Raw genomic sequence first — 26,487 nt, 5'->3', positions numbered from 1 at the left:
GCATGCTTTTCAACCGTTCGCTGCCTGCACCCGCACGCCTGACTAGCATCACCACCCTGGATGGTTCCGACCTTGAATATGTGGACATCTATAAGTACCTAGGTGTCTGGCTAGACTGTAAATTCTCCTTCCAGACTCATATCAAACATCTCCAATCGAAAATCAAATCTAGAGTCGGCTTTCTATTCCGCAACAAAGCCTCCTTCACTCACGCCGCCAAACATACCCTAGTAAAACTGACTATCCTACCGATCCTCGACTTCGCCGATGTCATCTACAAAATTGCTTCCAACACTCTACTCAGCAAACTGGATGCAGTTTATCACAGTGCCATCCGTTTTGTCACTAAAGCACCTTATACCACTCACCACTGCGACCTGTATGCTCTAGTCGGCTGGCCCTCGCTACATATTCATCGCCAGACCCACTGGCTCCAGGTCATCTACAAGTCCATGCTAGGTAAAGCTCCGCCTTATCTCAGTTCACTGGTCACGATGGCAACACCCATCCGTAGCACGCGCTCCAGCAGGTGTATCTCACTGATCATCCCTAAAGCCAACACCTCATTTGGACGCCTTTCGTTCCAGTTCTCTGCTGCCTGCGACTGGAACGAATTGCAAAAATCGCTGAAGTTGGAGACTTTTATCTCCCTCACCAACTTCAAACATCTGCTATCTGAGCAGCTAACTGATCGCTGCAGCTGTACATAGTCTATCGGTAAATAGCCCACCCATTTTTACCTACCTCATCCCCATACTGTTTTTATTTATTTACTTTTCTGCTCTTTTGCACACCAATATCTCTACCTGTACATGACCATCTGATCATTTATCACTCCAGTGTTAATCTGCAAAATTGTAATTATTCGCCTACCTCCTCATGCCTTTTGCACACAATGTATATAGACTCCCCTTTTTTTCTACTGTGTTATTGACTTGTTAATTGTTTACTCCATATGTAACTCTGTGTTGTCTGTTCACACTGCTATGCTTTATCTTGGCCAGGTCGCACTTGCAAATGAGAACTTGTTCTCAACTAGCCTACCTGGTTAAATAAAGGTGAAATAAAATAAAATAAAAAATAAAAAATTCAGTATTGTTGTAATTGTCATTATTACAAATATATATTTTTTTTAATCGGCCGATTAATCGGCATCGGCTTTTTTGGTCCTCCAATAATCGTTAAAATCATAATCGGTCGACCTCTAGTGCGTACGGCCCAGTACATCACTGGGGCCAAGCTTCCTGCCATCCAGGACCTCTATACCAGGCGGTGTCAGAGGAAGGCCCTAAAAATTGCCAAAGACTCCAGCCACCCAAGTCATAGACTGTTCTCTCTGCAACCACACAGCACATGGTACCGGAGTGCCACGTCTAGGTCCAAAAGGCTTCTTAACAGCTTCTACCCCCAAGCCATAAGACTCCTGAACAGCTAATCAAATGGCTACCCGGACTACCCCCCCACACTTATTTTTCTTAAAAATGCATTGTTGTTTAAGGGCTTGTAAGTAAGCATTTCACTGTTGTCGGCTCATGTGACAAATAACATTTAATTTGATTTAAAGCCTGCTCTGTTGTGATGGTTTGGAATTCATTCATGAGTCATGTGATAACTACTGAGACCAGAGTATGACTAGCATCTCATACCATAGTTACTACTGTTCACTAGTGATTTTACATTTGATATCGGAGCTGAGGCATGAGTTGAAATCACTAAGCAGCTAACGCCTCGATCACACCGACAGCGTTTTGGTAAACCTGAAGTACATTAATTTCCAACAGAACGCTGCGTTTTCAACCATGTGTTGCGAAACGCGAGATCCCACTGATTTTACTGTGGTTCTGGTGCTTTCTTCGATTCCAAACTACTTTCAAACACTGACCTCTACTGAACAATGTACTTACAAATATAGTTAGTATTTCATAATAGAGGTTTAACCTTTTTTACTACCTCTACATTAGATTGTGCCAATACACCTTATGTAGTCTGCCAATAAACCTCAAAGAAGTAGTTTACACCTCGATCACACATACAGCGTTATTGTGCAAAGTGGTATGCAGCATCATCTGTGTGTGTGTAACAAAAGTTCAACATTCAACTACAAATACAGTTTGACGCATACACTCGATAAATCCAATGTATGCACCACACAGAACCTACGGCAACTGCCTCTCTAACGCGATGCTGCAAGGCAAACGCAGCGTTTCATTGGAAATAAATGTACTTCTGGTGTACCAAAACGCAATGATGCTGTCGATCGAGGCATTGCCCTGACTGGTAGCTTAGCAGGTAGGGAGCAGAGAACATTCAGGGACGTGAGGGTGAGGTTGAAGACAAACTATTTCATTTAAAAAAAAAGTGAAACCACAATTTCTGCACTGTTTAAATCATTTGTTTTATTTAGTATAAGCTTTTGTCTTAAGCATCTTAAATAAATGCCATAGATTCATTTTTAAAATGTTTATACACTGAACAAAAATATAAATGCAACATGCAACGATTTCAATGATTTTACTGAGTTCATATAAGGTAATCAGTCAATTGAAATTAATGCATTAGGCCCTAATCTGTGGATTTCACATGACTAGGCAGGGGTGCAGCCATGGGTGGGCCTTGGAAGGCATCGGCCGTCTGCTTGGCAGACAGGCCCACCCACTGGGAAGCCAGGCCCAGCCAATCAGAATGAGTTATTCTCCACAAAATAACTTTATAACAGACAGAAATACTCCTCAGCACCCCCCTCAACACCACTGTTATTAATTATTTTTGATAATTAATTATTTGCAATTATTTCTACACATTGATTTTGAACATGGCAATATTCTGATCAGAAGTCATAAGAAACAGTTCAAGTGGAATGGCTTGTGGAGGAAAAAGCTTTACTGGGAGCATATGAGCAGTAAACACTTTTAGTAGATTTTCGCAGAAGGGGTGGAGTGCGGTTGTGTACGTCCCCCTGTCTTCTTACGTACAGCGGAGCGTGGAAAGCGTCAAGGGGGAGTTATATTAATGCCCGGACATACCCCGGGTGAAGCGGGTTAGCCTTGATTGCATCTGTTTTGGAAACCGGTCGTGAGCCAGGTGCCCGGTTCTGGCCGATGGCGAAGACTGCTCAAAACAAAAGTGACGTAGGTTAATCACGTGTAGTAATAGTTTGATTGATGTGTTTTTAAATACAAAAGTGATTGAATTTGATCAAAATTATTTATCTCGTTTGAAAATTAGAACATATTTTATGGAAAATAAATGTTGTGTGTTTCTTAACGATGCATCATGCTGCCTTGTTGACAACATGGATGAGCGCGCAGATTACTGTTCGATTTGAGAGGGCGTCCCTCACTCACCGGTTTTACCCGGTCACATGTCACGAGCCATAGACTGGTTTACGTTATCGAACTCCCTCAATGGTGCAGTGTCATGAAAGTGTTTGTAAACAATTCATGCAGACGGTGAGAAACGTAAGCTATTATGCCATCAAATTGCTATATAGAACTCATTATATGACACGTAACATATTGTCGTGCCATGTCAGTTGAGCTATATTCAAAAGAGCGTGGCAGACAAACTAGTTCTAGTCCAAGATGTTCAAGAGGTTCATGCTAGCTTGGTCGTGCTAACATTAGCTAGCTAACAACCCCAGACGAGAAACAAGTCGATTATGTGGGGATTTAATTTTATAGCTATCGACATACCCTGGTAAGCTTGTCATACTAGCTACATATTTGTAATCAAACTAAAATAACCTAGCAGTATTGTCAAACCATTAAAACCTATCACATTTCGCCGGATCCTTTCAGTTGACGGTATGGACAGGATTATCAAGCGAGTAACGTTAGACACCCGGTTTGCGCAAACAATGATGTGATGCTAGCTAGATATTGCCACCCATTCTTTATAGATATTAACCCGACGCTTGGAAGTCAGGGTGGTGTCACCCACATGTAGCTACCAACAGTAATACTGTCTACTTTTCTTCCTAGGAATGACAACAATATTGCTATGGTACTGGTACTGAAGTCTTAACTTGTTATCTAGTGTGGTGTTCAAATGTGAAGTTGAGTTTCAATCTTATGTTCCTTTTCATTGATAGGTACAGCGAACTGAAGTTGGAATTATCGCCACATCTCTCCATAGAAACCATAGAATTCTCACTGTATGTATAGGATGTTTAAGCTGACATTTTCCTGATTTTAAATTGCCAGGATGACAAGACCGATACTGCCTATGCTACCCATGCTACCCATGCTTATGATAAATATATAGTTCTCCAACATCCTTTTTCTCCATATTTGGAGCCATTTGGCAGCCACCACAATTATCAGACCAACATGCCTTGGCCATTTTCTGAGTCTATAAAGAAGCGGGCATGCAGATACCTTTTGCATCGGTATTTGGGCAATTTCCTACAAGAGAAACTGAGTTTAGATCAGCTTAGCTTAGACCTCTATCAAGGCACTGGATCCCTGGCACAAGTGCCGTTGGACAAGTGGGTAAGTTCAACCGTTGTTGTGTAAACAAATAATAGCAATGGCATAATTGGATTTGTATTGACATAAATGCTTTGTGTGTACCTTTGCCTGAGTGCTATTTCTTCCCCTTCAGTCTTTGAATGAGATTTTGGAGTCAGTGGATGCCCCCTTCGAGGTAATAGAGGGCTTCATCCAGACCATCTCCCTGACCGTACCATGGGCGTCCCTGCTGCAGGAGAACTGTGCCCTCGAGGTCAAGGGACTGGAGATGGTGTTCAGACCCAGACCACGCATGGGTAAGAAGACACCTCCATTTGTTTGTTTCTTCAGTATCATTTTACTGTGGCTACCTGCTACGAGTGCGCACACAGCTAACTAGCTAACGATTCCACATCGACTACAAATGGAATAAATCATGTTGACCATGACTGTTTCTTCCTGTGTGCCCCTAGCATCAGGTTTGGAACCCATGTACTGGTCCAGCTTCATGACAAGCAGCATGCAGCTTGCCAAAGAGTGTCTGAGCCAGAGACTAACGGATGACTTGGGGGAAAGCTTTCAGCCACTAGAGGGATTGGAGAAGTTTGCAGAGACCATAGAAACAGGTACAGTACAAAGTTACTGTACAATAAGTTAACACTTGATTGGGCCTTTTTCCCCAAGGATCAATAGGGTTGATTATGATTTCTACTTTCATTTCTGTAGTTCTGAGAAGAGTCAAGGTGACTTTTTTGGACACGGTTCTCAGAATAGAACATGTTCCAGAAAACTCCAAAACAGGAATCGGTCTTGAGATGCGAATCAACAAGTAAGTTAGGTTATAACAACTACTTGCACATTCGAGTAGTGTCCAATAACTTTTACTTAGGTATTCCTGATTTTATTGAGCAGTTTACAGAGCTTTCCACTCTTTACGTGAGCTCTTAAATCCTTATCTGTTTTGTGTTGTTCAGGATTGTTTATTGTGATGAGACGGGCGAGGAGAGCTCCAGTGTGAATGTGCACCAGCCCACCACGTTTGCACATAAAAACCTGCAACTGGAGGGTGTCACCGTCTTCTGGGACGAGTTTTCAGAGGCGGCCAGAGCTGGCTTCAAATCCTCACCCATCCCAGCAGTGAGTCTACATCCAAATAATCGCATGTGTAGTTTTAAGCACAGATAACTGATACTCACTCGCTCTTCCCTTTTCTGCACACCCTTAGGAGACAGAGGCCAAGTTATCCCCCAGCTGGAACCCCAGGATAATCTGTGAGCCACACCCCCAGTTCACGGAGCCTGTTTCCTCTGCAACACCCTTTGAACCCATGCAGATTGGTCACCTTAGTGGCAGAATCGATCTGTCGCTTGTCCTGAAACAGAACCAAACCATGCCTGGAGCAAAGGTTGGGTCAGCATTCTCACACGATTGAAATGGCACAGCAGCTGTGAAACTTGGACACACTGAAATGCACAGAATGTCTTGGTCTTTGAAAGGGTTGTTTTGTTTTTCAGTTGGATGTTGATGGACAGATCAGTACAATGATCGTGCTGCTATCTCCACGGCAAGTTCACCTACTCCTGGACATGTTTGGAGTTTTTTCAGGCTCAGGTGGGTTTAATGATTGCAATTTAATGATGATACCTTAAAAGGAGCTGCCTCAGAGGTTGTTGAGTGAAACACTATAAGCCTCTGCTTTTGTGTCCGAAGGTGGGCCAGAATGGGGGAAGGACAAGAGGAACCGTCCCATGCAGCAGGAGGATGAGTATCGGCTCCACATGGAGTTAAACCGCTGCCTGAAGAAGGACTCAATGATGGCCGGGGAAGACCCTGACCTTTTCGAGAGCCAGACCACCAGAACTGTGTCCAGCCGAGGTTCAGATTAATTGTTACCTCCAACCACTGTTTAATAACCTGATGATTTGTATTGAGCTTTTTGGTAGTTATTACAGGCTTATATCTAAATATCATGAACAATTGTTTGATCTAGTTTCTTTCTTGTTGGAGCAGAGGATGTCTTCTTCTCCATGGCTGACATGGACATGTCTCACAGCCTGTCATCCCTCCCCCCACTGGGGGAACCGCCCACTGTGGACCTGGACCTGTCACTCAACAGTAACTACTCCCCCTCTCCAGGAGAGTCTCCCTCTGGCAATGCCACGGTACGTCTCACTAGACTTAGTAAAAGCATCTTAACCTGATCTAATGACATAGTTATTGTAACATAGTGTAATTCTTTGTTCCTTTGTCCTCTAAGAACCTCTGGGACGATTACCTTGATGTGCCTAGACAGAGGGAGAAGCAGACCCAAGAAAGCCCTTTCCTGATGCGGGACTCACCACTCCAACACAAGCTGCTGAGACAGACCTGTAAGAACCAGGATACACTGTCACTACCATTTAGAATAAACTGAGCAGGGTGTTTACAAGTCAGTGATTCACTCATTTTGTACTATGTTTCAGCCCACCCAACCAAAGCCCATGGTGATGAGTCCAGGCCGGAGCTGGTCTTCAGGCTGACACTGGGGAGCCTGGCTGTGTGTGTTCTCCACATCGACCCCTTGCCCCCACCAGATGCTGCCCCCAGCCCCCTGGCCCCCATGGCTGCTGACTTCTTCAGGGTTGTCTGCTCCGACCAGCTCCCCCCAGCAGGGTTCATCCAGTTACGCACAGCGTTTGACGATGCCTGCCCCTATGACCACCTCAGGTGAATTTATTGACATATTTTGCACTCCACTGGCACCTTAGTAACCTGACTGACTCAATCCCATGTCATATGTGTCCTCTATCTCTCCAGGTTTGTGGCTCAGGGGATGAAGGTGACATATGAGCATTGTCAGGGCTCTAGCCTGCACAGCTTCAGCACAGACGTGTCCCTGGGCCAGATGGAGCTGCTGGAGTGTCTCTTCCCCTCTGAGGCCCAAAGGGGTGTGTCCCTAAGAGGGGTCCAGTACACAGAGGTAAAGGCCCTCCCCACCAACAACATCCACAGTGTCCCAGTAATCAGATTACAACACATGCGCATAACAGATATCATAACAACATAACAGATGTTTAATTCTATTTTTGGAACTAGGCATAGATGGCATGTGCTTGTAGAGATGTTGATGTTCTCTCGGTCTGTCCCACCTCAGCTCCTGACATTTGATACCCCTGTCACCACTGAGGCACCATCTGCCACCTGCCTCCACCTGCTCTATAAACTGTCTGAACGCAGAGGGACGCAGGTAAGAGCAATCTTAGGGAGATTAAAAGCTGCAGTGAATGCACCGTAATTAGATTCCCAGTTCCACAACCCAACTTGCCATATTCTCAAGTAACTCCAACTTAATTCTGCATCAGTCATGCATTAATGTCAAACTGAGATTTGTGTGCATCTCAAGTTAGTATTCGGCCCACAATGTACAGTATGTAGCAAATCCTGTACAGTGCCTGATAGAGTACCCCCTTACATGCTTTCTTCCAGGGTGGACAGGTACGTCTGAGCACCATGCCCAGGAAGGCTGACTTCCAGGTGGAGCTGGGGGCGGTCCGCTCTGAGCTGGACATCAGCATCGTGGACCGCCTCAACTCTCTGCTACAGCCACAGAAACTAGTCACCACAGAGATGATGGCCTCTCACATGTACACATCCTATAATAAACACATCAGCTTGGTGAGGACCGTCTTAATACCATCTTTACACAGTCATAGCAGCGATTTTACCATGTGTTTAAGGAATCTGCCTATTATTGCAATAACTATGAAAAAGTAAATCACCTCAAAAATGTTCCATCCACCCCATAGCACAAGGCCTTTACAGAGGTCTTCCTTGATGACAGCCGTACTCCAGCCAACACTCACGTGTCGATAAGAGTCAATGCTCCTGTGTTGAGCCTGGTGGTGCGCTTCCCCATCCCAGACTTGCGTTCGGACCAGGAGAGAGGCCCCTGGTTTAAGAAGTCCCTGCAGAAGGAGGTTCTGTACCTGGAGCTGGAGGACCTGGAGGTGAAGACAGAGTTCACAGGCGGCAGCTCCCCAGAGCAGACCAAGATGGAGCTCACCTTCAGAGAGCTAGTCGGTATGTATGTCACCCAGCTGCTAACGGACAGGTTAGCCTCAAAACCAGAACCACTTTTGATATATATATCATTTCTGTATTCATTTTTCATCCATTCGCACAGGGAAGTTCCAGGAACAGGAGGACCAGCCTGCAGCCAGGTTCCTCAGGGTCTCCCACACCATGGATGGAGACATGACCACCTCTGACAGTGGGAAGTTTGACTGGCCCAGGTACTGTACACCTGTCCATGTAGTACTGTACTGCTTCATGTCATACCTTGTCCCTTAGATGTTGTGAAACTATCCTTACTAACCCTCCCCTGCCGCTCCAGAGTGGTGCTGAAAGTCAACCCCACCACTGTCCACTCCATCCTGGAGCGTGTGACTGCGGAGGAGGACGAGGGGGCTGAAGGCCACTCCCCTGAGGAGGAAGAGGAGGAGGAGGGGGGAGGTGCTCACTCACTGAAGGATGTCTGTGATTTTGGGAAGCCTGAACCCTCCCCCTTCTCCTCACGCCGGGTCATGTATGAGAATGAGGAGGTAGGAGCACATTTATTATTGAAATGCTCATTTGAACATAATTAGGACTGATTGATCAACATTTAGTTAGGACTGGTAATTAAGGCAACTTGAATGATTGACATTTCTTCCCCTCTCCTTTAGATGGTCATTCCTGGGGATGTGGCTGAAATGACAGAGTTCCAGGAGAAAACCATGAGCAATTCCCGCTTTATCCTAGAGTTGTGCTTGCCAAATGTGCAATTATCATTACCCAACAAAGCCTTTTATGAGAAACTGCATAACAGGTACTGTGAACAAAAAACTGGGGAAACTAATCAAATGTATTTTATTATTATTATTATTATTATTATTATATTATTATGATCATTTTACTATGTCTATAATCAACTCCCCCCATCTTGCAGGATAAACAATGACCTGCTGTTATGGGAGCCCAACGCTCCCTCGCCTGTGGAGACAGTGGAGAACATGCCGTATGGAGTAGGGCTGTCTGTAGCCAGCCAGCTGATCAATGCTGCACACTACACCAAGGACAGCTTCAGCCCGTTCCGCTCCACTGGCCCTGAGGGTGAGACTCTCCCTACATAGTTCAACCAACATCTGCTGCATCTCAACCTCATTCATGGTTTTCATACGCAGCTGCAAGTCTGTAGTGCACTCTGTTCTGTCCATTAATATTATTGAGATGTACTAATGTACCAGGTAAAAATGTACTAAAATGTAATGGTTAAAATGTTATTCCTTCATATCAAATGAACTGCAACTTTCCCCACCCGTATGGCTGTGGTGTCCTGTGCCTGTAGAGGAGGACAGTGGATCGGAGGAGGAGACCATGCACCACTACTCCCCTGCCTCTGAGCAGTGCTTCAGATCTCGCAGGAAGAAGAAGCCCAAAGGCCAGAGCAAGACCTCCCAGAGCCTGTTCTCTGTAATCCTCACCGTCAACCACGGCCTGGTGGCTCTGCAGACCAGCGCTAAGGTAACCCCGAGTTACATTCACAATGATCTGTCATTTCTCAGTTACATTTCATTTAAACAGCTGGGTATTCTCTGAGACTGTTTGACTGACTGGTCCCCCAATTTGTATTTTTATTTTCCAGCAGGAGGATAAGACTATATTGAATAACCGACATGGAGAGTTCTGGTTGGAGGTGAAGAATGGGGTCCTGTTCAGTGTGACACAGTACGAAGGCTACAAAGACAGGCACTACATCTGCTTCCACACCAGCAACATCTGTCTCTATCACCAAGGTAAGACGGGAGATGTTAAGCCTGGGCACACATTTGAGGTGGAGCTTCATAGATCCCCTCTGCAAATGAGTCAATATGCCATTGTTCATGGGGATGCCACTGTGTCTGTTACATTGTATGGGTTTATCTCTACCTAGGTCTGGTGGAAGGAGACACCCCAGTGTCCGACATCAAGCTGCCCTGCAGGACGCGTCCTCATTGGCTGGAGCCGGCCATCTACCCCTCTGAGACTGATAGGGCGTCCCCTTCTGAGGGCATCGGCCTGGAGGACCACAGTATGCTGTCTGTCGCCGTCAAGATCTCCTCCCAGAACATGGAACGCAATGTCAAGGTAGGTACACCCCATTTACATTTCTACTATTGGTGTGCATTAACTTGTGCCAGTGTTTCAAACACTAGTCTGTTGCTTGAGAAAGAAAAGCCATGTCATTTTTGACAGACGGGGAGATATATGCTCATTGTTAGTATGTGTTTCCTCTGCAGGAGTTCCTGGTTGCAGTGGGAGTGAGAGGGACCACACTCCAGCACCGAGTGGTTCCCCCCAAACTGGGCTGGTATGACCAGGTAAACACAACACATGTCCATCCAAGGTGTTTGTGTACGATCTGAGGCCACAAAATTAAGCATCCCTTGGATAAAATTAACCATACTCTTGTCTGATCAGTGTTTCTTTGTTGTGTGTAACAGATTGTGGACTTCCTGAATGTGTCTGATGAGCCTGTGTTGGGTTACATCCCACCTGCCTCAGTCACCACCCTTCATCTGCACCTGTGGAGCTGCTCATTGGACTACAGGTGCTGTTAACTAGACCAGTGTTTGCCAACTCCAGTCCTCGAGTACCCCCAAAAGCACACGTTTTTGTTGTTTCCCCAGCTTAAAATACCTAATTCAATTAATTTAGGGCTTGATGATTAGTTGGTAAGTTGAATCAGGTGTGCTTGTCCAGGTCTACAATAAAAATGTGTTCTGTTTGGGTTACTGGAGGACGGGAGTTGTGGAAATAGTGGACTACACTACAGTGTAGATAAGTCACGTTTGTAACCTAACTCGGCTGTGTATCTGGATCTCAAACGTTTTATAGTCCCGTACCCCTTTGAACATTGAACCTCCAGTTGTGTACCGCTCTAGCACCAGGGTCAGCGCACTCTCAAATGTAATTTTTTGTCATCATTGTAAGCCTGCCCCACACACACACGATACGGTACATTTATTAAACATAAGAATGAGTGTGAGTTCTTGTCACAGCCCAGCTCGTGGGAAGTGATAAAGAGCTCTTATAGGACCAGGACACAAATAATAATATAATAATAATCAATAGTTTTGCTCTTTATTTAACCATCTTACATATAAAACCTTATTTGTTCATCAAAAATTGTGAATAACTCACCACAGGTTAATGAGAAGTGTGTGCTTGAAAGTATGCACAGAACTCTGCAATGTTGGGTTGTATTGGAGAGATCTGTGTCTTAAATCATTTTCCACACAGTCTGTACCTGTATTTAGTTTTCATGCTAGTGAGGGCAGAGAATAGGTACGAAATTGCAAAGGGCATCAGTGTCTTAACAGCTTGATTTGCTAAGGCAAGAAACTGAGCACTGCCCAATCCAGAAATCTGGCAGTGGCTTCTGATTAAATAACATTTTCACAGAACCGCTTGTTGCATTTTCGATGAGGCTTGTTCAGATATCGGTAAGTGGACTGGAGGTAGGGCATGAAAGGGATAACAAATCCAGTTGTTTGTGTCATTCGTTTCGGGGAAGTACCTGCGTAATGATGCACCCAGCTCACTTAGGTGCTTCGCTATATCACATTTGACATGGTCCGTAAGCTTGAGTTCATTTGCACACAAAAAATCATACACTGATGGAAAGTGTAATCCTAGATTCAGATCATTCAGATCATCCAGATAGACCAGTCGTGTGAGAAACTCGTCATCATGCAAGCAGTCAGACAAGTGAAAGTGATGGTCAGTAAAGAAAACATTAAGCTTGTCTCTCAATTTAAAAAAAATGGGTCAAGACTTTGCCCCTTGATAACCAGCACGCTGTTGTAAAAGCGTTACATGGTCGCTGCCCATATCATTGCATGATGCAGAAAATACACGAGAGTTCAGGGGCCTTGCTTTAACCAAGTTAACCATTTTCACTGTAGTGTCCAAAACATCTTTCAAGCTGTCAGCCATTCCCTTGGCATCAAGAGCCTCTCGGTGGATGCTGCAGTGTACCCAAGTGGTGTCGGGAGCAACTTCTTGCACGCACATTACCACTCCACTATGTCTCGCTGTCATGGCTTTTACGCCATCAGTACAGATACAAACACATCTTGACCACAAGTCCATTTGATGTCACAAATCTGTCAAGTACTTTAAAAATATCCTCTCCTGTTTTTTAAAGTACTGGACAGATTTGTGACATCAAATGAACTTTGGTGGTCAAGATGTGTTTGTATCTGTACTGGTTTGCAGAAGAGGATGTCTTCCTTAATTGACCCCATAAATGTAACACATATACCAGGAGCTGTACCAGGCCCGCCACGTCTGACTCATCCAGCTGTAACGCATAGAATTCACTGGCTTGGATGCAAAGTAATAATTGTTTCAAAACATCTCCTGCCATTTCACTGATGTGTCGTGAAACAGTGTTGTTTGATGAAGGCATTGTCTAAAGTTTTTTGGGGCCTTTTCCCCCAGTATTGTCCCAGCCATATTCGTAGCAGCAGGAAGAATGAAGTCCTCCACAATAGTATGGGGCTTGCCTGTCCTAGCCACTCTGTAGCTCACCATATAAAACGCTTTTAGACCCTTCTTATTAATGGTATCTGTTGCTTTTATACATGTCTTACTACTTGAAAGTCGTCTTTATTCTCGCTCCAAAAAACTCCTGTGGCTTGTTTTTCGAATTGTCATGTTTCGTTTCTAAATGTCTGCGTAAGAGTGAAGGTTTCCTGCGAGAAAGTAACGGTTAATGTGATTGGATGTTAATTGTTTGACTAGGCTAACTGTATTTGACATTGTGTTATTTTGCTGAACACAAGATGGTTTAATTTTATTTTTGGCAGTGAAACGAGGCTAGTCAGGTGAGGAAAAAAACCTCACCCAACTTTATAGCCCTGTTGGAAAATATAAATGTACTGTTTGAAATGTTAAAAAATATATATTTTTAATAAAAAGTAAATACAAATGCGCGTACCCCATTTTGGGAATACCTGATCTGTATGATTGTATTTTAAAATGGTGTATATCCTCTCTGCAGACCCCTGTACCTTCCACTCAGGTCTCTGTTGGTTGTGGAGACATTCAGCATCTCCAGCAGTGTCTCCTTAGACCACTCATCCTCCACTCTCAGGTACAGTTGCAGCACTGGACGTGTCAATGACAGGAAATCAGAAGTTGGACGTTTATGTGTTTCAGTATGTATTTTGTGTTGGTTCTAGGATCATTTTGGATGAAGCAGCGTTGTTCCTCTCTGACAAGAGCAATGCCGTCTCTGTAAATCTAATGCGAGGTGAGACAAACTCTGGTAAAATGTGTTATTCAAAGATGCTTTAACATGTTCTCTATTTAAACAGATTTGATTGAACCAGTAACCCATGTGCTTTATCTCCCAGACTATGTGCAGGTGGTAGACATGGGAACATTAGAGCTGAGGATCACTGCTGTCAAACCTGGAGTGGATGGAGAATTGGTAAGAGCTGACAACCTCTGTTGATCTATGAGAAAAGTCTTTCCAACAGCAGGATGGTACCGTTGATCCAGTCTTCTCACTGTGTCTTGACAGACTGAGCCCAGATTTGAGCTGCGCTGCTCCAGTGATGTCATCCACATCAGAACGTGTTCAGACTCCTGTGCTGCTCTGATGAACCTCATCCAGTATGTGGCCAGCTATGGAGACCTAGTGCCCCCTCCTGGGCCAGAGGCCAAAAGCACCTGTTCCAAGCATAGAGCCAAGGTCAGCATTTATACCCCTCAGATACATGTATGATTTATCATAGCCATTACGCTATATCAAACTGTTGCCTTGAGAGTGAAGAGCAGTGACCGGGCAGTGGAGAATTTGTTGTATCTGTAAATTGCTTATTTAGGCTTATTTATGACTCAACATAGCCATTACAGCATATCAAACTATTGCCTAGAGAGAGTAGACCAGTCTGGACTGTGTAGAAATTATACTGGTGTAAATATTGTCGTGAGGCAATGGACTACTGTCTGCTGACTTAAAATGGTGTTCATGTCCTTGTTTGTTTGGTAAGTCGGAGGCTTCAAGCCGGCCCCCTTCCCAGGCCCCTCCGCTCCCCGACGCTGAGCAGCAGATGCTGCAGGACCTGATGAGTGAGGCCATGGAAGAGACAGACAACCAGCACAGCCTGGCCTTGCAACACAACGGTGAGACTACATACAACTAAAACGACTTGACATTTACTACATGCATAGTAGTTGTCTGAGTGATTTTACGTTGTCCTTACTCTCCCCCACAGGAATTCATGAGGAGCAGAATCATGACCTCGACCAGCCTCGCTCTGACCTCTTCCTTTTCCCGGACGAGAGCGGAAATCTGCCACAGGAGCTGAGTCCCACTTACCCTACGCTCCACTCACCCCTCATCACCCCTGCCCCTATCCTGGTCCCAGAGACCGACGACTTCTGTATTCTAGAGACCCCGGGCTCCAGAGCAGACGTAAGAGCATGCATGTCATACACTTACTTACTCAACACTCCATTGCATTGGTGTGATAGGTGTGTTTGTCTCAGGATCGGGACGAGGAGCCCGTGGTGAACAAGTTAATCCCAGACTCCATTGAGATCAAAGACGACCACTTTGGCCTGCCCCTGGACAGCAGCGACTCCAGCAGGGGAGCCCTGAACTTCCCTGTCCCAGAGCTGCGCTACCTCATCAGGGAGATCTCTGTCATCTGGCACCTGTACGGGGGGAAGGACTTTGGGAGCTCCACATTCACCTCCTCTCCAGCTAGAAGTTGGGGGTGAGTGTGTGTGCTTTGGACTGTTCAACTGTTCTTTATTACAACAACAATACTGGGAGATGTGAACTGAGATTGTGTGAAATGTCAGGATGGCTAGAGAAAGAAACGGATGTAATGCTCAAAAGGTGCAACAGATTATCAAGTTTCCTCTGTTAATGTTTGGGTTATGTTGAAGGTGTACCCCACACAGCTCCCCCTCCCAGACCCCAGTCAGACAGGGCAGGGGTGGAGGACGGGCCGGGGGGGGGCGGGGCAGGAACCCTGACGTCCTGATGGAGATCCAGCTCAGCAAGGTAAGAGAACATGACACAACCCCCCTCTCCTGTAACTATACAACATGTTGCCTATGAGTCTGAAGCTAAAGTTTAGGACCTCTTGCTCTTTTCTCAGGTGCGGTTCCAACATGAGGTATACCCCCAGGTCCCGGTGGCCTCTGGGTCGGCGGCGGACCAGCCTGTGTCCCGGCAGGTGCTCATCGTCCAGGACCTGGAGATCAGAGACAGACTGGCCACCTCCCAGATGAACAAGTTCCTGTACCTCTACTCCAGCAAGGAGATGCCCCGCACGGCCCACTCCAACATGGTGAGGGACACTGGGCATCTAGAGTAATGTCCATGTGACTGTGGTCACATCAAAGACATGGTAGTGGATGAGGCTGAATGCGTTTTTGTTTTCTTGCAGCTGACAGTTCGGGCTCTGCACATGTGTCCAGAGACGGGTCAAGCACCCCAGGAGTGCTGTCTGAGAGTCTCACTCATGCCCCTTCGCCTCAACATCGATCAGGTGAGCCAGAGAAAAACATGCTGGTTTTATCTAGTTAATCATACATCCTTCTGAGGTTTGCAAAATATTTCAAAACATGGAAATTGGTAGGCTTTCACATGCTCTCATTTAACACATTTCAGTTTTAATATTGATCCCTTTGAAATGACACAGGCTTTTTATTTTCATGTAGGATGCATTGTTTTTCTTGAAAGACTTCTTTGCTAGCCTTGCTGCTGAAGTTGAGATGTTCTCTCCACCTGATCAAGAAGGTAAAATATCCTTGGCTAGAGGCTACTATTGTATGAAATATTATGTAGCCTATTGAATAGCATTTTCATCACGGCTTTAATTTCATGATTTGTCGCTGAGCAAAATGTTGACCCTCAATGATGCATTTATTGGTCTGCAGCACTGTGTGTTTCAATGAAGAAGCCGTCTGCCCCAGAGGTCTCGTGCAGCTTCACTAAGAATGGAGGTGGGAGCCAGGACCCTGCCCCCATCATCTCTGTGCCTGCACAGAGCCGCTCCAGCCTCAGTCTCAACGGCCTCACCCTGCCCAGTAACAGCGACTCTGGGGAATCTGAGGTTGCCACTGCATCATCCTTCACTGACCAGCCCATCTTCTTCAGGTAGATGTCCTTACTATGTGTAGAGGTGGACAGGTACACTATACAGTCGTATAAAAAAGTTGGGGCACCCCTCTGAGGCTGCATAAAAATTTACTCTGTCGTCACAGAAAATGATCACAGTGGCATGCCATTTATTTTCTAATGAAAGCTGAGTATGGGGGTATTGTCCAGAGAAAGATTTTTAGTGTAGCAATATTAAGTTGTATGAAATTAAATCAGATGTGAAAAATAGGCTATGCAAATATGTGGGCACCCTTGTCATTCTGTTGATTTGAATAACTATAAATACTTAGCACTGATTAATTGGAACACACAATTGGTTTGGTGAGCTCATTAAGCCTTGAACTTCATAGACAAGTGCATCCAATCATGAAAAAAGGTATTTAAGGTGGCCAGTTGCAAGTTGTTGTTCTCTTTGACTCTCATCTGAAGAGTGGCAACATGGGGGCCTCAAAACAACTCTCAAACGACAAAGAAAACAAAGATTGTTCAACATTATGGTTTAGAGGAAGGCTACAAAAAGCTATCACAGAGATTTAAGCTGTCAGTGTCCACTGTGAGGAACATAGTGAGGAAATGGAAGACCACAGGCACAGTTCTTGTTAAGGCCAGAAGTGGCAGGCCAAGTAAAATATCGTAGAGGCGAAGGATGGTGAGAGCGGTCAAAAACAGCCCACAGACCACCTCCAAAGACCTACAACATCATCTTGCTGCAGATGGTGTCACTGCATCGTTCAACAATTCAGTGCACTTTGCACAAGGAGAAGCTGTATGGGAGAGTGATGCGGAAGAAGCCTTTTCTGCACACACGCCACAGAGTCGCTTGAGGTATGCAAACGCAAATTTGGACAAGCCAGCTTCATTTTCGAATAAGGTGCTGTGGACTGATGAAACAAAGATTGAGTTATTTGATCATAACAAGGGACGTTATGCATGGCGGCAAAAGAACACAGCGTTCCAAGAAAAACACTTGCTACCCACAGTAAAATTTGGTGGGGGCTCCATCATGCTGTGGGGCTGTGTGGCCAGTGCCGGTACTGGGAATCTTGTTAAAGTTGAGGGTCGCATGGATTCCACTCAATATCAGCAGATTCTTGGGAATAATGTTGAAGAATCAGTCACAAAGTTGAAGTTAAACCGGGGCTGGACATTTCAACAAGACAACGACCCAAAACACTGCTCTCAATGTTCTGGAATGGCCATCCCAGTCCCCAGACCTGAATATCATTGAGAATCTGTGGGATGATTTGAAGCGGGCTGTTCTTGCTCGGCAACCATCAAACCTAACTGAATTGGAGATGTTTTGTAAGGAGGAATGGTCCAAAATACCTTCATCCAGAATCCAGACACTCAGAGGCTATGGGAAGCGTCTAGAGGCTGTTATTTTAGCAAAAGGAGGCTCTACTAAATATTGATGTGATTTTTCTTTTGTGCTGCCCAAATTTATGCACCTGTCTAATTTTGTTTTGATGCATATTGCACATTTTCTGTTAATCCAATAAACCTAATTTCACTACTGAAATATTACTGTGTCCATCAGTTATTTAATAGATCAAAATGAAATGGCTGATCCAAACGCCTAATTATTTATAAATGGAAATTATGGAAATTGTCAAGGGTGCCCAAACTTTTTCATACGACTGTATATACAAAAGTATGTGGACAGCCCTTCAAATTAGTGGATTCAGCTATTTCAGCCACATCCGTTGCTGACGGGTGTATAAAATTGAGCACCCAGCCATGCAATTGCCATAGACAAACAATTACTGAAGAACTGTGACTTTCAATGTGGCACTGTCATAGGATGCCACCTTTCCAACAAGTTAGTTCATCAAATTTCTGCCCTGCTAGAGCTGCCCCAGTCAACTGTAAGTTCTGTTATTGTGAAGTGGAAAGATCTAGTAGCAACACCGGCTCAACGGCGAAGTGGTAGGCCACACATGCTCCCTGACCGGGGACTGCAGAGTGCTGTAGCGCGTATAAATCTTCTGTCTTCGGTTGCAACACTCACTACCGAGTTCCAAACTGCCTCTGGAAGCAACGTCAGCACAAGAACTGTTCGTCGGGAGCTTCATGAAATGGGTTTCCATGGATGAGCAGCAGCCACACACAAGCCTAAGATCACCATGTCCAATGCCAAGCGTCGGCTGGAGTGGTGTAAAGCTCGCTTGCCATTGGACTCGTGGGAAATCTTAATGCTACAGCATACAATGACATTCTAGATGATTCTGTGCTTCCAACTTTGTGGCAACTGTTTGGGGAAAGCCCTTTCCTGTTTCAGCATGGCAAGGTCCAAAAATAAATGAATAAAGCAAGTCCCCGCAGCAATGTTCCAACATCTAGTGGAAAGCCTTCCCAGAAGAGTGGAGGCTTTTATAGCAGCAAAGGGGAGACCAATTCCATATTAATGCCCATGATTTTGGAATGAGACGAGCAGGTGTCCACATTGTGTTTATTGATGATGTTAGCAAATTATGAAATATTTGTTTTAATTTGTTTGATTTCCCTCAGAGAGTTTCGGTTTACTTCTGAAGTTCCCATTCGTCTGGATTACCATGGGAAACATGTTTCAATGGAGCAGGTATGTTGTTTTAACAATCTCTTAAAAACACTGCATACACATTCAGTTTTGTGTTCAGTGATTCCAGTGTTGACAGGCTTGACAACTGGTGTTGTCCAGTTTACATATTGTGCAATATTTTGGTTCACAAGCTCTGATGGTTAAGCACATTCCTTATAAGTATAACATTTCTTACCCTCACAGTAGCACATTTTGCTCATGTTTCCTACGCTGTTCCTCTGTTACAGGGAACGTTTGCTGGTATTGTGATTGGGTTGACACAGCTGAATTGCTCCGAGTTGAAACTAAGGCGGTTATGCTACAGACAAGGGTAGGTTTAATCAGTACAGTCCCCTCATATTAGTATGATTTGTTATCATTGGACCTACCAACACTTAATTGGGTCATTCTTTATGTTAAATGATGACACACAAGCTATCTATGTATAGTATGAATAATACAGTATGCAGTAACTGTGAGGACATTATTGGTTTTCTTCCAGACTGTTGGGAGTGGATAAGCTCTTTTCCTATGCAATAAATGAGTGGCTGAACGACATCAAGAAGAACCAGCTGCCAGGACTGTTGGGTGGAGTGGGACCTATCCACTCGCTGGTACAGTTGGGTAAGTAGGACATGTGTATGTTGATAAACTGGTTTTGAGGCACTAATGCCTTCACCTATTAATCAGACAGCATGTTGCATGTGGTTTAATTTGCAAGGGCTTCCTTAAATGATTAACTGGATCTTTGTAAGAAGATTCTGTCTCAGCCTCTCAGCATCACACAAGATACTGTGACAAAGGTCATGCTTTTGGCCAATTGCGCCAAACAGGAAATTAGGTCTGTAAGCTTTTGGATCAACATAAAAAATACTATTGTTATGCTTACACACAACAAAAATATAAACGCAACATGTAAAGTGTCTCCCATGTTTCATGAGCTGAAATAAAAGATCCCAGGAACTTTCCGTATGCACAAAAAAACGTGTTTTTTTCAAATGTTGTGTACAAATTTGTTTATATCCCTGTTAGTGAGCATTTCTCCTTTGCCAAGATAATCCATCCACCTGATAGGTGTGGCATAGAAGGAGAAGCTGATTAAACAGCATGATCATTACACAAGTGCACCTTGTGCATGGGGACAATAAAAGGCCACTCTTAAATGTGCAGTTTTGTTGCACAACTCAATGCCACAGATGTCTCAAGTTGAGGGAGCATGCAATTGGCATGCTGAATACAGGAATGTCCACAGAGCTGTTGCCAGAGAATTGAATGTTCATTTCTCTACCATAAACCGCCTCTAACGTCGTTTTAGAAAATTTGACAGTGCGTCCAACTGGCCTCACAACCGCAGACAATGTGTGAACAGAGTACCTCATTGGGGTGGTGGGGTTATAGTATGGGCAGGCATTTACTACGGACAACAAACACAGTTGCATTTTATCAATGGCAATTTGAATGCACAGAGATCCCGTGACTAGATCCTAAGGCCCATTGTCATGCCATTCATCCACCACCATCACCTCATGTTTCAGCAGGATAATGCACTGTCCCATGTCTCAAGGATCTATACACAATTCCAGAGACCACAATCAACAGCCTGATCAACTCTATGTGAAGGAGATGTCACGCTGCATGATGCAAGATACTAACTGGTTCCACTCCCCTACTTTTTATAGGTATCTGTGACCAAGGGATGCCTATCTGCATTCCCAATCATGTGAAATCCATAGATTAGGGCCTAATGAATTTATTTCAATTGACTGATTTTCCTTATATGAACTTTAATACTTGAAGTGTAAAATCTTTTACATTTGCGTTTATATTTTTGTTCAGTATGTATGTTAGAGTACTTTTTTTACAGATTTTTTAAAATTACTTTTTAATTATTTTTATTTTTGTGTATTGACCAAATAAAATGTTCTGCCTGTTCAGTCCAGGGATTTAGGGATCTGGTGTGGCTCCCGATAGAGCAGTACCGGAAGGATGGTCGGGTTGTACGGGGATTGCAGCGGGGTACTGCTTCCTTTGGCACTTCCACAGCTATGGCTGCTCTGGAGCTTACCAACCGCATGGTGCGGACTATCCAGGTATAAACACACCCTGGTCCAGATAGAATATTTCTAATGTAGGTTGTAACTGTCCTGCATCTCAACTTCTGTGTTAGCAGTTTGTCAGGCTCAATAATGGAATGCAAAATGATTTGTGCTCTTCAGGCAGCAGCAGAGACTGCCTATGACATGGTATCTCCAGGATCCGATGAGAGGGAAATGAAGAGAATAAAACGGTTCTCTCATTACCGATTTGCTCATCAGCCAGTTGACCTAAGAGAAGGAGTAGCCAACGCTTACAGTGTTGTAAAAGAGGTAAATTGCAAGATGCTAACAATTTGCATCTCATCTGCTTGTAGTGCTGCTTAAAGTGTAACACACTACAATATTGAGTACAGAATGAAGTTACTTATCAGGACTGTTATAAATCATGTTCAATGTGTGTGTCCCAACAGGGAATCACGGACACTGCTCTGACCATCTATGACACGGCCACACGGGAGCATGAGCAGCGTGGGATGACCGGGGCAGTGGGTGGGGTCCTTAGACAGCTCCCCCCAGCTGTGGTCAAGCCTCTCATCATGGCCACCGAGGCCACCTCCAACGTACTGGGGGGCATGAGGAACCAGATCCACCCAGATGCACGCCAGGAGGAATCCCAGAAATGGCGGCAAGGGGAGGAGTGATTGTCGACTGCTATCCAATGACTGAAGAGATGATTGTGCGGAATCAGAGGGCGGTGTATTTTGTTTCAGAGAACACACTCCGTCTCAGCTGTTGCAAGGCCTTTTGAGTCTTACAAGCTGGAAGGATGCAAAAAATGGAATCACATTTTATTTGTCACATGCTTCGTAGACAACCGGCATAGTAGACTAACAGTGAAATGCTTACTTACGGGTACTTTTCCAACAATGCCGAGTTAAAGATCAGATAAAAAATCTAATAGAAATAGTGATGCGAGGAATAAATACACAGTAAATAACGAGTAAAAATAACATACAGTGCCTTCAGAAAGTATTCAGAATCCTCAACTTTTTCCACATTTTTTACGTTACAGCCTTATTCTAAAATTTATTCAATTGTTTTTTTTTTCCCCTTATCAATCTACACACAATACCACATAATGACAAAGCAGAAACAGGTTTTTAGAAATTTCTGCTAATTTATTAAATATAAAAAATGGAAATATTACATTTACATAAGTATTCAGACCCTTTACTCAGTACTTTGTTGAAGCACCTTTGGCAGTGATTACAGTATTGAGTCTTGAGTATGACGCTACACAAGCTTGGCACACCTGTATTTGGGGAGTTCCTCCCATTCTTCTCTGCAGATCCTCTCAAGCTCTGTCAGGTTGGATGGGGCGCATCGCTGCACAGCTATTTTCAGGTCTCCAGAGAAGTTTGATTGGGTTCAAGTCTGGGCTTTGGCTGGGCCACTCAAGGACATTTTAAAGACTTGTCTAGAAGCCGCTCCTACGTTGTCTTGGCTGTGTCTGAGGTCCAGAGTGCTGTGGAGCAGGTTTTTGTATAGCTCTCTCTGTACTTTGCTCCGTTCATCTTTCCTTCGATCCTGCCTAGTCTCCCAGTCCCTGCCGCTGAGAAAAACCGTAGGGAAGGTGCCAGGTTTCCTCCAGACGTGCCGCTTGGCATTCAATCTTGGTTTCATCAGACCAGAGAATCTTGTTTCTTACGGTCTGAGAGTCCTTTAGGTGCCTTTTGGCAAACTCCAAGCGGGTTGTCATGTGCCTTTTACTGAAGAGTGACTTCCATCTGGTCACTCTACCATAAAGGAAACAGGATGCAACTGAGCTCAACTTTGAGTCTCATAGCAAAGGGTCAGAATACTTATGTAAATAAGATATTTCTGTTTTACATTTTTCTAAATTTGCTAAAATCTCTAGCAACCTGTTTTCACTTTGTCATTATGGGGTATTGTGTGTAGATTGCTGAAGGAAAAAAAAATATTTAATCCATTTTAGAATAAGGCTGTAATGTAACAAAATGTGGAAAAAGTCAAGGGGTCTGAATACTTTCCAAAGGCACTGTATAGGGAGTAGAAAATAACATGGCTATATACAGGATGGAGTATATAGCCAAAATGTAGTGGTGCTGAAAAGTCAGCTCTGGTGTAAATAAAACACAATTCATCTCGTAGACTTGTTGCAGTTTGAACTAGTGTGAATCAGCTTGTGTTAACTTCCTAGCACATTTCCCCCTGCAGTGCCTTCATGGTAATATACTGTTGTAATACCATATGTTGTTAGATAGAGGGACTCGTAGGAGCAGTTAATGTAGAGTCATAGAGGTCACTGTCATATGTCCCTCCCTACTGTGGATCATAATTGATTACCTTTAGCTTTGAGGATAGGACTGGATCGTTTTGAATGTTGAGAATCTTTCCATAACGGTAACAGTGAGGAAAAGTAATATACCATGTCCGTAAAAGGGACAGAGATGAGGAGTGGTGTCTGGAAGCTCAGCATTTCATTGAATCTTTTTTTTTTAACAATCGTGATAACAGCCAGTCTGTAGTTTGTCATATTCAACATGATCTTATCCTACTTGGTGTCAAATAACACTATATCTCGACCAGAGATGTTGTAAGCTATTGAAGTGTATGTCCCCTAACATTTTATAAGGGTTAGCATATGTGGATATGTATGTGTGAGCTTGATAGCATTCTATGTAACATTTCTTGCAGAGAGCATCCTAAAAGACTCTCAGCATTGTGGAATGTGTTGCGGTAAAATGTATAGATCATCTGCACTTTTAATTACAAGTGATGTGAAGGTCACTTGTTACCAGTACAATGGGGGTGTTAGACTTGTTCCTGATTTTATGGCTGTTGTCTTCTAAATACATTTATAAGAGAATTGCAGGCTGCAGTCGTATGGTATAATTGCCTGTGTAGCAAGTTCTTTAATGTGCGAAGTAGACTGCTTCTCAATTTTACATTTTTCAAATGTCAGTGTGAAACTTTATTTCACTATGTGCTGTCTGGTCTTAAATATCGTGCCCATGTTTGAAATATTGGACTAGTCTTTTTTGGCCTATGTGCTTATTTTGGAGATAGCTCATGTGATAATGCAGCCTTTACATTTGCTCTACACCCCTGAGTTGTTTTGGACAGTAGTTCATTACAAAAATGTTTAACTGTAATGGGAATTGTAATGCATGTGATAATAGAGAATATTGTTTATTGTACATAGGTGTACAGTTGATCTTCACAATTTGTATTTAAAGCATGAAATATTCTTAAAAGGGAAATAAACTAATGTCCACTGAAATATATTGCCTTTTGAGAAGGAAACCAAAGATTTTGTGGCCAAACGTTATCTCCTTTATAATAATGTTCATCAGTGGAGCATAAAAAATAGGAGACAAGTGCAGAGCCAGTTGGTAAATTTGTTGTACTACTCCCATACCGTACTTGTGCAGATATTGATACAACGTAACCTTACAATAGTACATTGTCATGCCCAATACTATCACAGCTTATTAAATAGACACATTTGAAATTTGTGACATACGTCTACTGATTTACATTGTTTCTCACCTAATCACCTGCTAATAGTCGGAATTTGGCATCTCCATTATAATGCAAGCCAAAAGTGTAAGTCTGGTTTGGAATGGCGTTTTATTTCACAATTGAAGCACAAAGAGTAAGCTAAAATAGTTATGGTATATTCCTGAATTAGTCAGCGGAGAGTTAAAGTGACATTACTGGACCGCAGTTTTATGGACCCAATCAATAGTTTTTTTTTCCCTTACAGTGCTATATTTGTACCATATAGTGTCAAGGGGCCTCATGCAAACTTTTTCGTTCAAACTCATCTTTTTTGAATGCTATGGACTCTAGTGAATAGATAATTTTGTATGGCGTAATATGTATGTCCAAAATGACAAAAACGATTGGATTTAAGTTGATGGGCTGCTCTATATAAGGGCTGTCAAAAGGGCAGCCACTTCCCCCCTGAGTGTAACCTCTGTGGATTTGGAAACTAGAAGTGCTCCTGAGGAGAATGGACCCCTTTTTACTGTGTCACAACATACACATAATTTTGTATGGTGCAATATGTGTATGTCCAATATTAAAAACTCTTTAAGGGGTGCAAATTGAGCAGCAACATTCCTTAGGGTGTAAACTCTGTGGATCTGGAAAATAGAAGTGCTCCTGAGTAGAATGGACCAAACGTTTATTGCGACACAACGTACAGATACTTTTGTAAGGGGAAATATGTCCAATTTGAAAAAAAGATTGGATTTATACTGAACAAAAATATAAACACAACATGTGAAGATCCCAGACATTTTCAATATGCACAAAAATCTCGGATGGTTGAGGGGCAGCTCTTGGTGAACTGTGAGTGGGAGCTTGGGCCGGTGGCTGATGGATCCCTGGTTCCGGTCCTCGTTTTTGATCTTGTGGGAGATCTGTCGACGTGCCCTTGAGCAGGGCGTTGACCCTGGTTGCTTATGTGTGTCGCTCTGGATGGAGTCTGTTAGATGACTGTGGCTGAGGTCTTAATGATGAAATGCCTATGTATTGTTATAAATGTGAAACTAAATGAATGCCCCCATTTCAGATTACTCTGACGTTCCCAATGATTTATGAAAACTAGCTTGATGGGTCGATGTCCTCATTGTGGTTTTACAGACGTGTTTAATACGTTTTATATACACACTTTATTAGAATAGTTATCAAATGAACATTGTTATATTTGGTAACGCTTACTTGTTTTCCCTCGACTCCAACACCATTCGATGCATTGAACGGGTGTGGGTGTCTACGTAAGGGTGCTAAAAATAAAAGAAACTCACAAAAGCCTTGGGGTCGATACATAAGGCGTTTAAAGAGCAGTGTGCGGGTCTCTTCTTATTTCTAATCTTATTCACCTATTACCATGCACCTGCAAAAATATATAGCTCAGATGTGCGAGTGCCTATTATCATTATCTCTGGTAGTTTATTTTATTTATAATTTGTTGACGAGTTACAAGATTATGTCGATTCCAAGAATGGCAGAGGATCTTACGACTAGTTCAACTGGCTAGCTAACTATAGCTAACGTTAGCAAGCGTACGCCCAGCTCAGAATGGCCAGTGGGTGCAGTGATTGCTCGGCGGGGACATCAGCTTGCTAGTAGCGTCTGTAACAACTCAATGTATATTGAGCTGTTACATTTGATAATCTAGCTGTTGCAATGAAATTGGTTTCAAATCTGTTGCAATTATGTGACCAG

At 43.6% G+C, this 26,487-nt stretch overlaps 1 protein-coding gene across 3 annotated transcripts; it reads left to right on the top strand.

Annotated features, from left to right (window-relative positions):
* Positions 1-3,031: 3,031 nt before the first annotated feature.
* atg2b (autophagy related 2B) lies at positions 3,032-24,770 on the top strand. 3 transcript variants are annotated; one of them, XM_020501169.2, is made up of 43 exons: positions 3,032-3,128; positions 4,091-4,490; positions 4,603-4,765; positions 4,922-5,074; positions 5,175-5,277; positions 5,423-5,585; positions 5,674-5,853; positions 5,963-6,059; positions 6,159-6,323; positions 6,459-6,610; positions 6,706-6,817; positions 6,911-7,154; positions 7,245-7,407; positions 7,582-7,674; positions 7,914-8,102; positions 8,234-8,507; positions 8,611-8,719; positions 8,821-9,028; positions 9,152-9,294; positions 9,415-9,578; positions 9,814-9,989; positions 10,111-10,261; positions 10,399-10,592; positions 10,745-10,825; positions 10,949-11,055; positions 13,513-13,605; positions 13,694-13,764; positions 13,868-13,944; positions 14,038-14,208; positions 14,510-14,642; positions 14,735-14,934; positions 15,009-15,238; positions 15,414-15,531; positions 15,629-15,820; positions 15,920-16,021; positions 16,194-16,272; positions 16,413-16,632; positions 19,144-19,213; positions 19,441-19,523; positions 19,695-19,816; positions 21,128-21,282; positions 21,409-21,558; positions 21,699-24,770. In XM_020501169.2, the coding sequence occupies exons 2-43, from the start codon at positions 4,329-4,331 to the stop codon at positions 21,927-21,929; spliced, it is 6,243 nt and encodes a 2,080-aa protein (XP_020356758.1). In that variant the 5' UTR covers positions 3,032-3,128; positions 4,091-4,328; the 3' UTR covers positions 21,930-24,770. The 3 variants fall into 3 exon arrangements, with proteins under 3 accessions (XP_020356758.1, XP_020356757.1, XP_020356756.1); XM_020501168.2 differs by lacking the exon at positions 3,032-3,128 and adding an exon at positions 3,340-3,449; XM_020501167.2 differs by lacking the exon at positions 3,032-3,128 and adding an exon at positions 3,344-3,458.
* Positions 24,771-26,487: the final 1,717 nt, after the last annotated feature.

The sequence above is a fragment of the Oncorhynchus kisutch genome, linkage group LG14 (genome assembly GCF_002021735.2).
Source record: "Oncorhynchus kisutch isolate 150728-3 linkage group LG14, Okis_V2, whole genome shotgun sequence".
NCBI classification, from domain to species: Eukaryota; Metazoa; Chordata; class Actinopteri; order Salmoniformes; family Salmonidae; genus Oncorhynchus; species Oncorhynchus kisutch.
Note: the sequence above shows the minus strand (reverse complement) of the source record. Positions and strands in the feature narration are given on the sequence as shown.

Coding starts and splice junctions, on each gene's coding strand:
- atg2b (XM_020501169.2), top strand. CDS start 4,329: ATGCCTTGGCCATTTTCTGAGTCTATAAAGAAGCGGGCATGCAGATAC. Junction 8,508..8,610: donor CACCTTCAGAGAGCTAGTCG/GTATGTATGTCA, acceptor CCATTCGCACAG/GGAAGTTCCAGGAACAGGAG. Junction 9,579..9,813: donor CCGCTCCACTGGCCCTGAGG/GTGAGACTCTCC, acceptor CTGTGCCTGTAG/AGGAGGACAGTGGATCGGAG.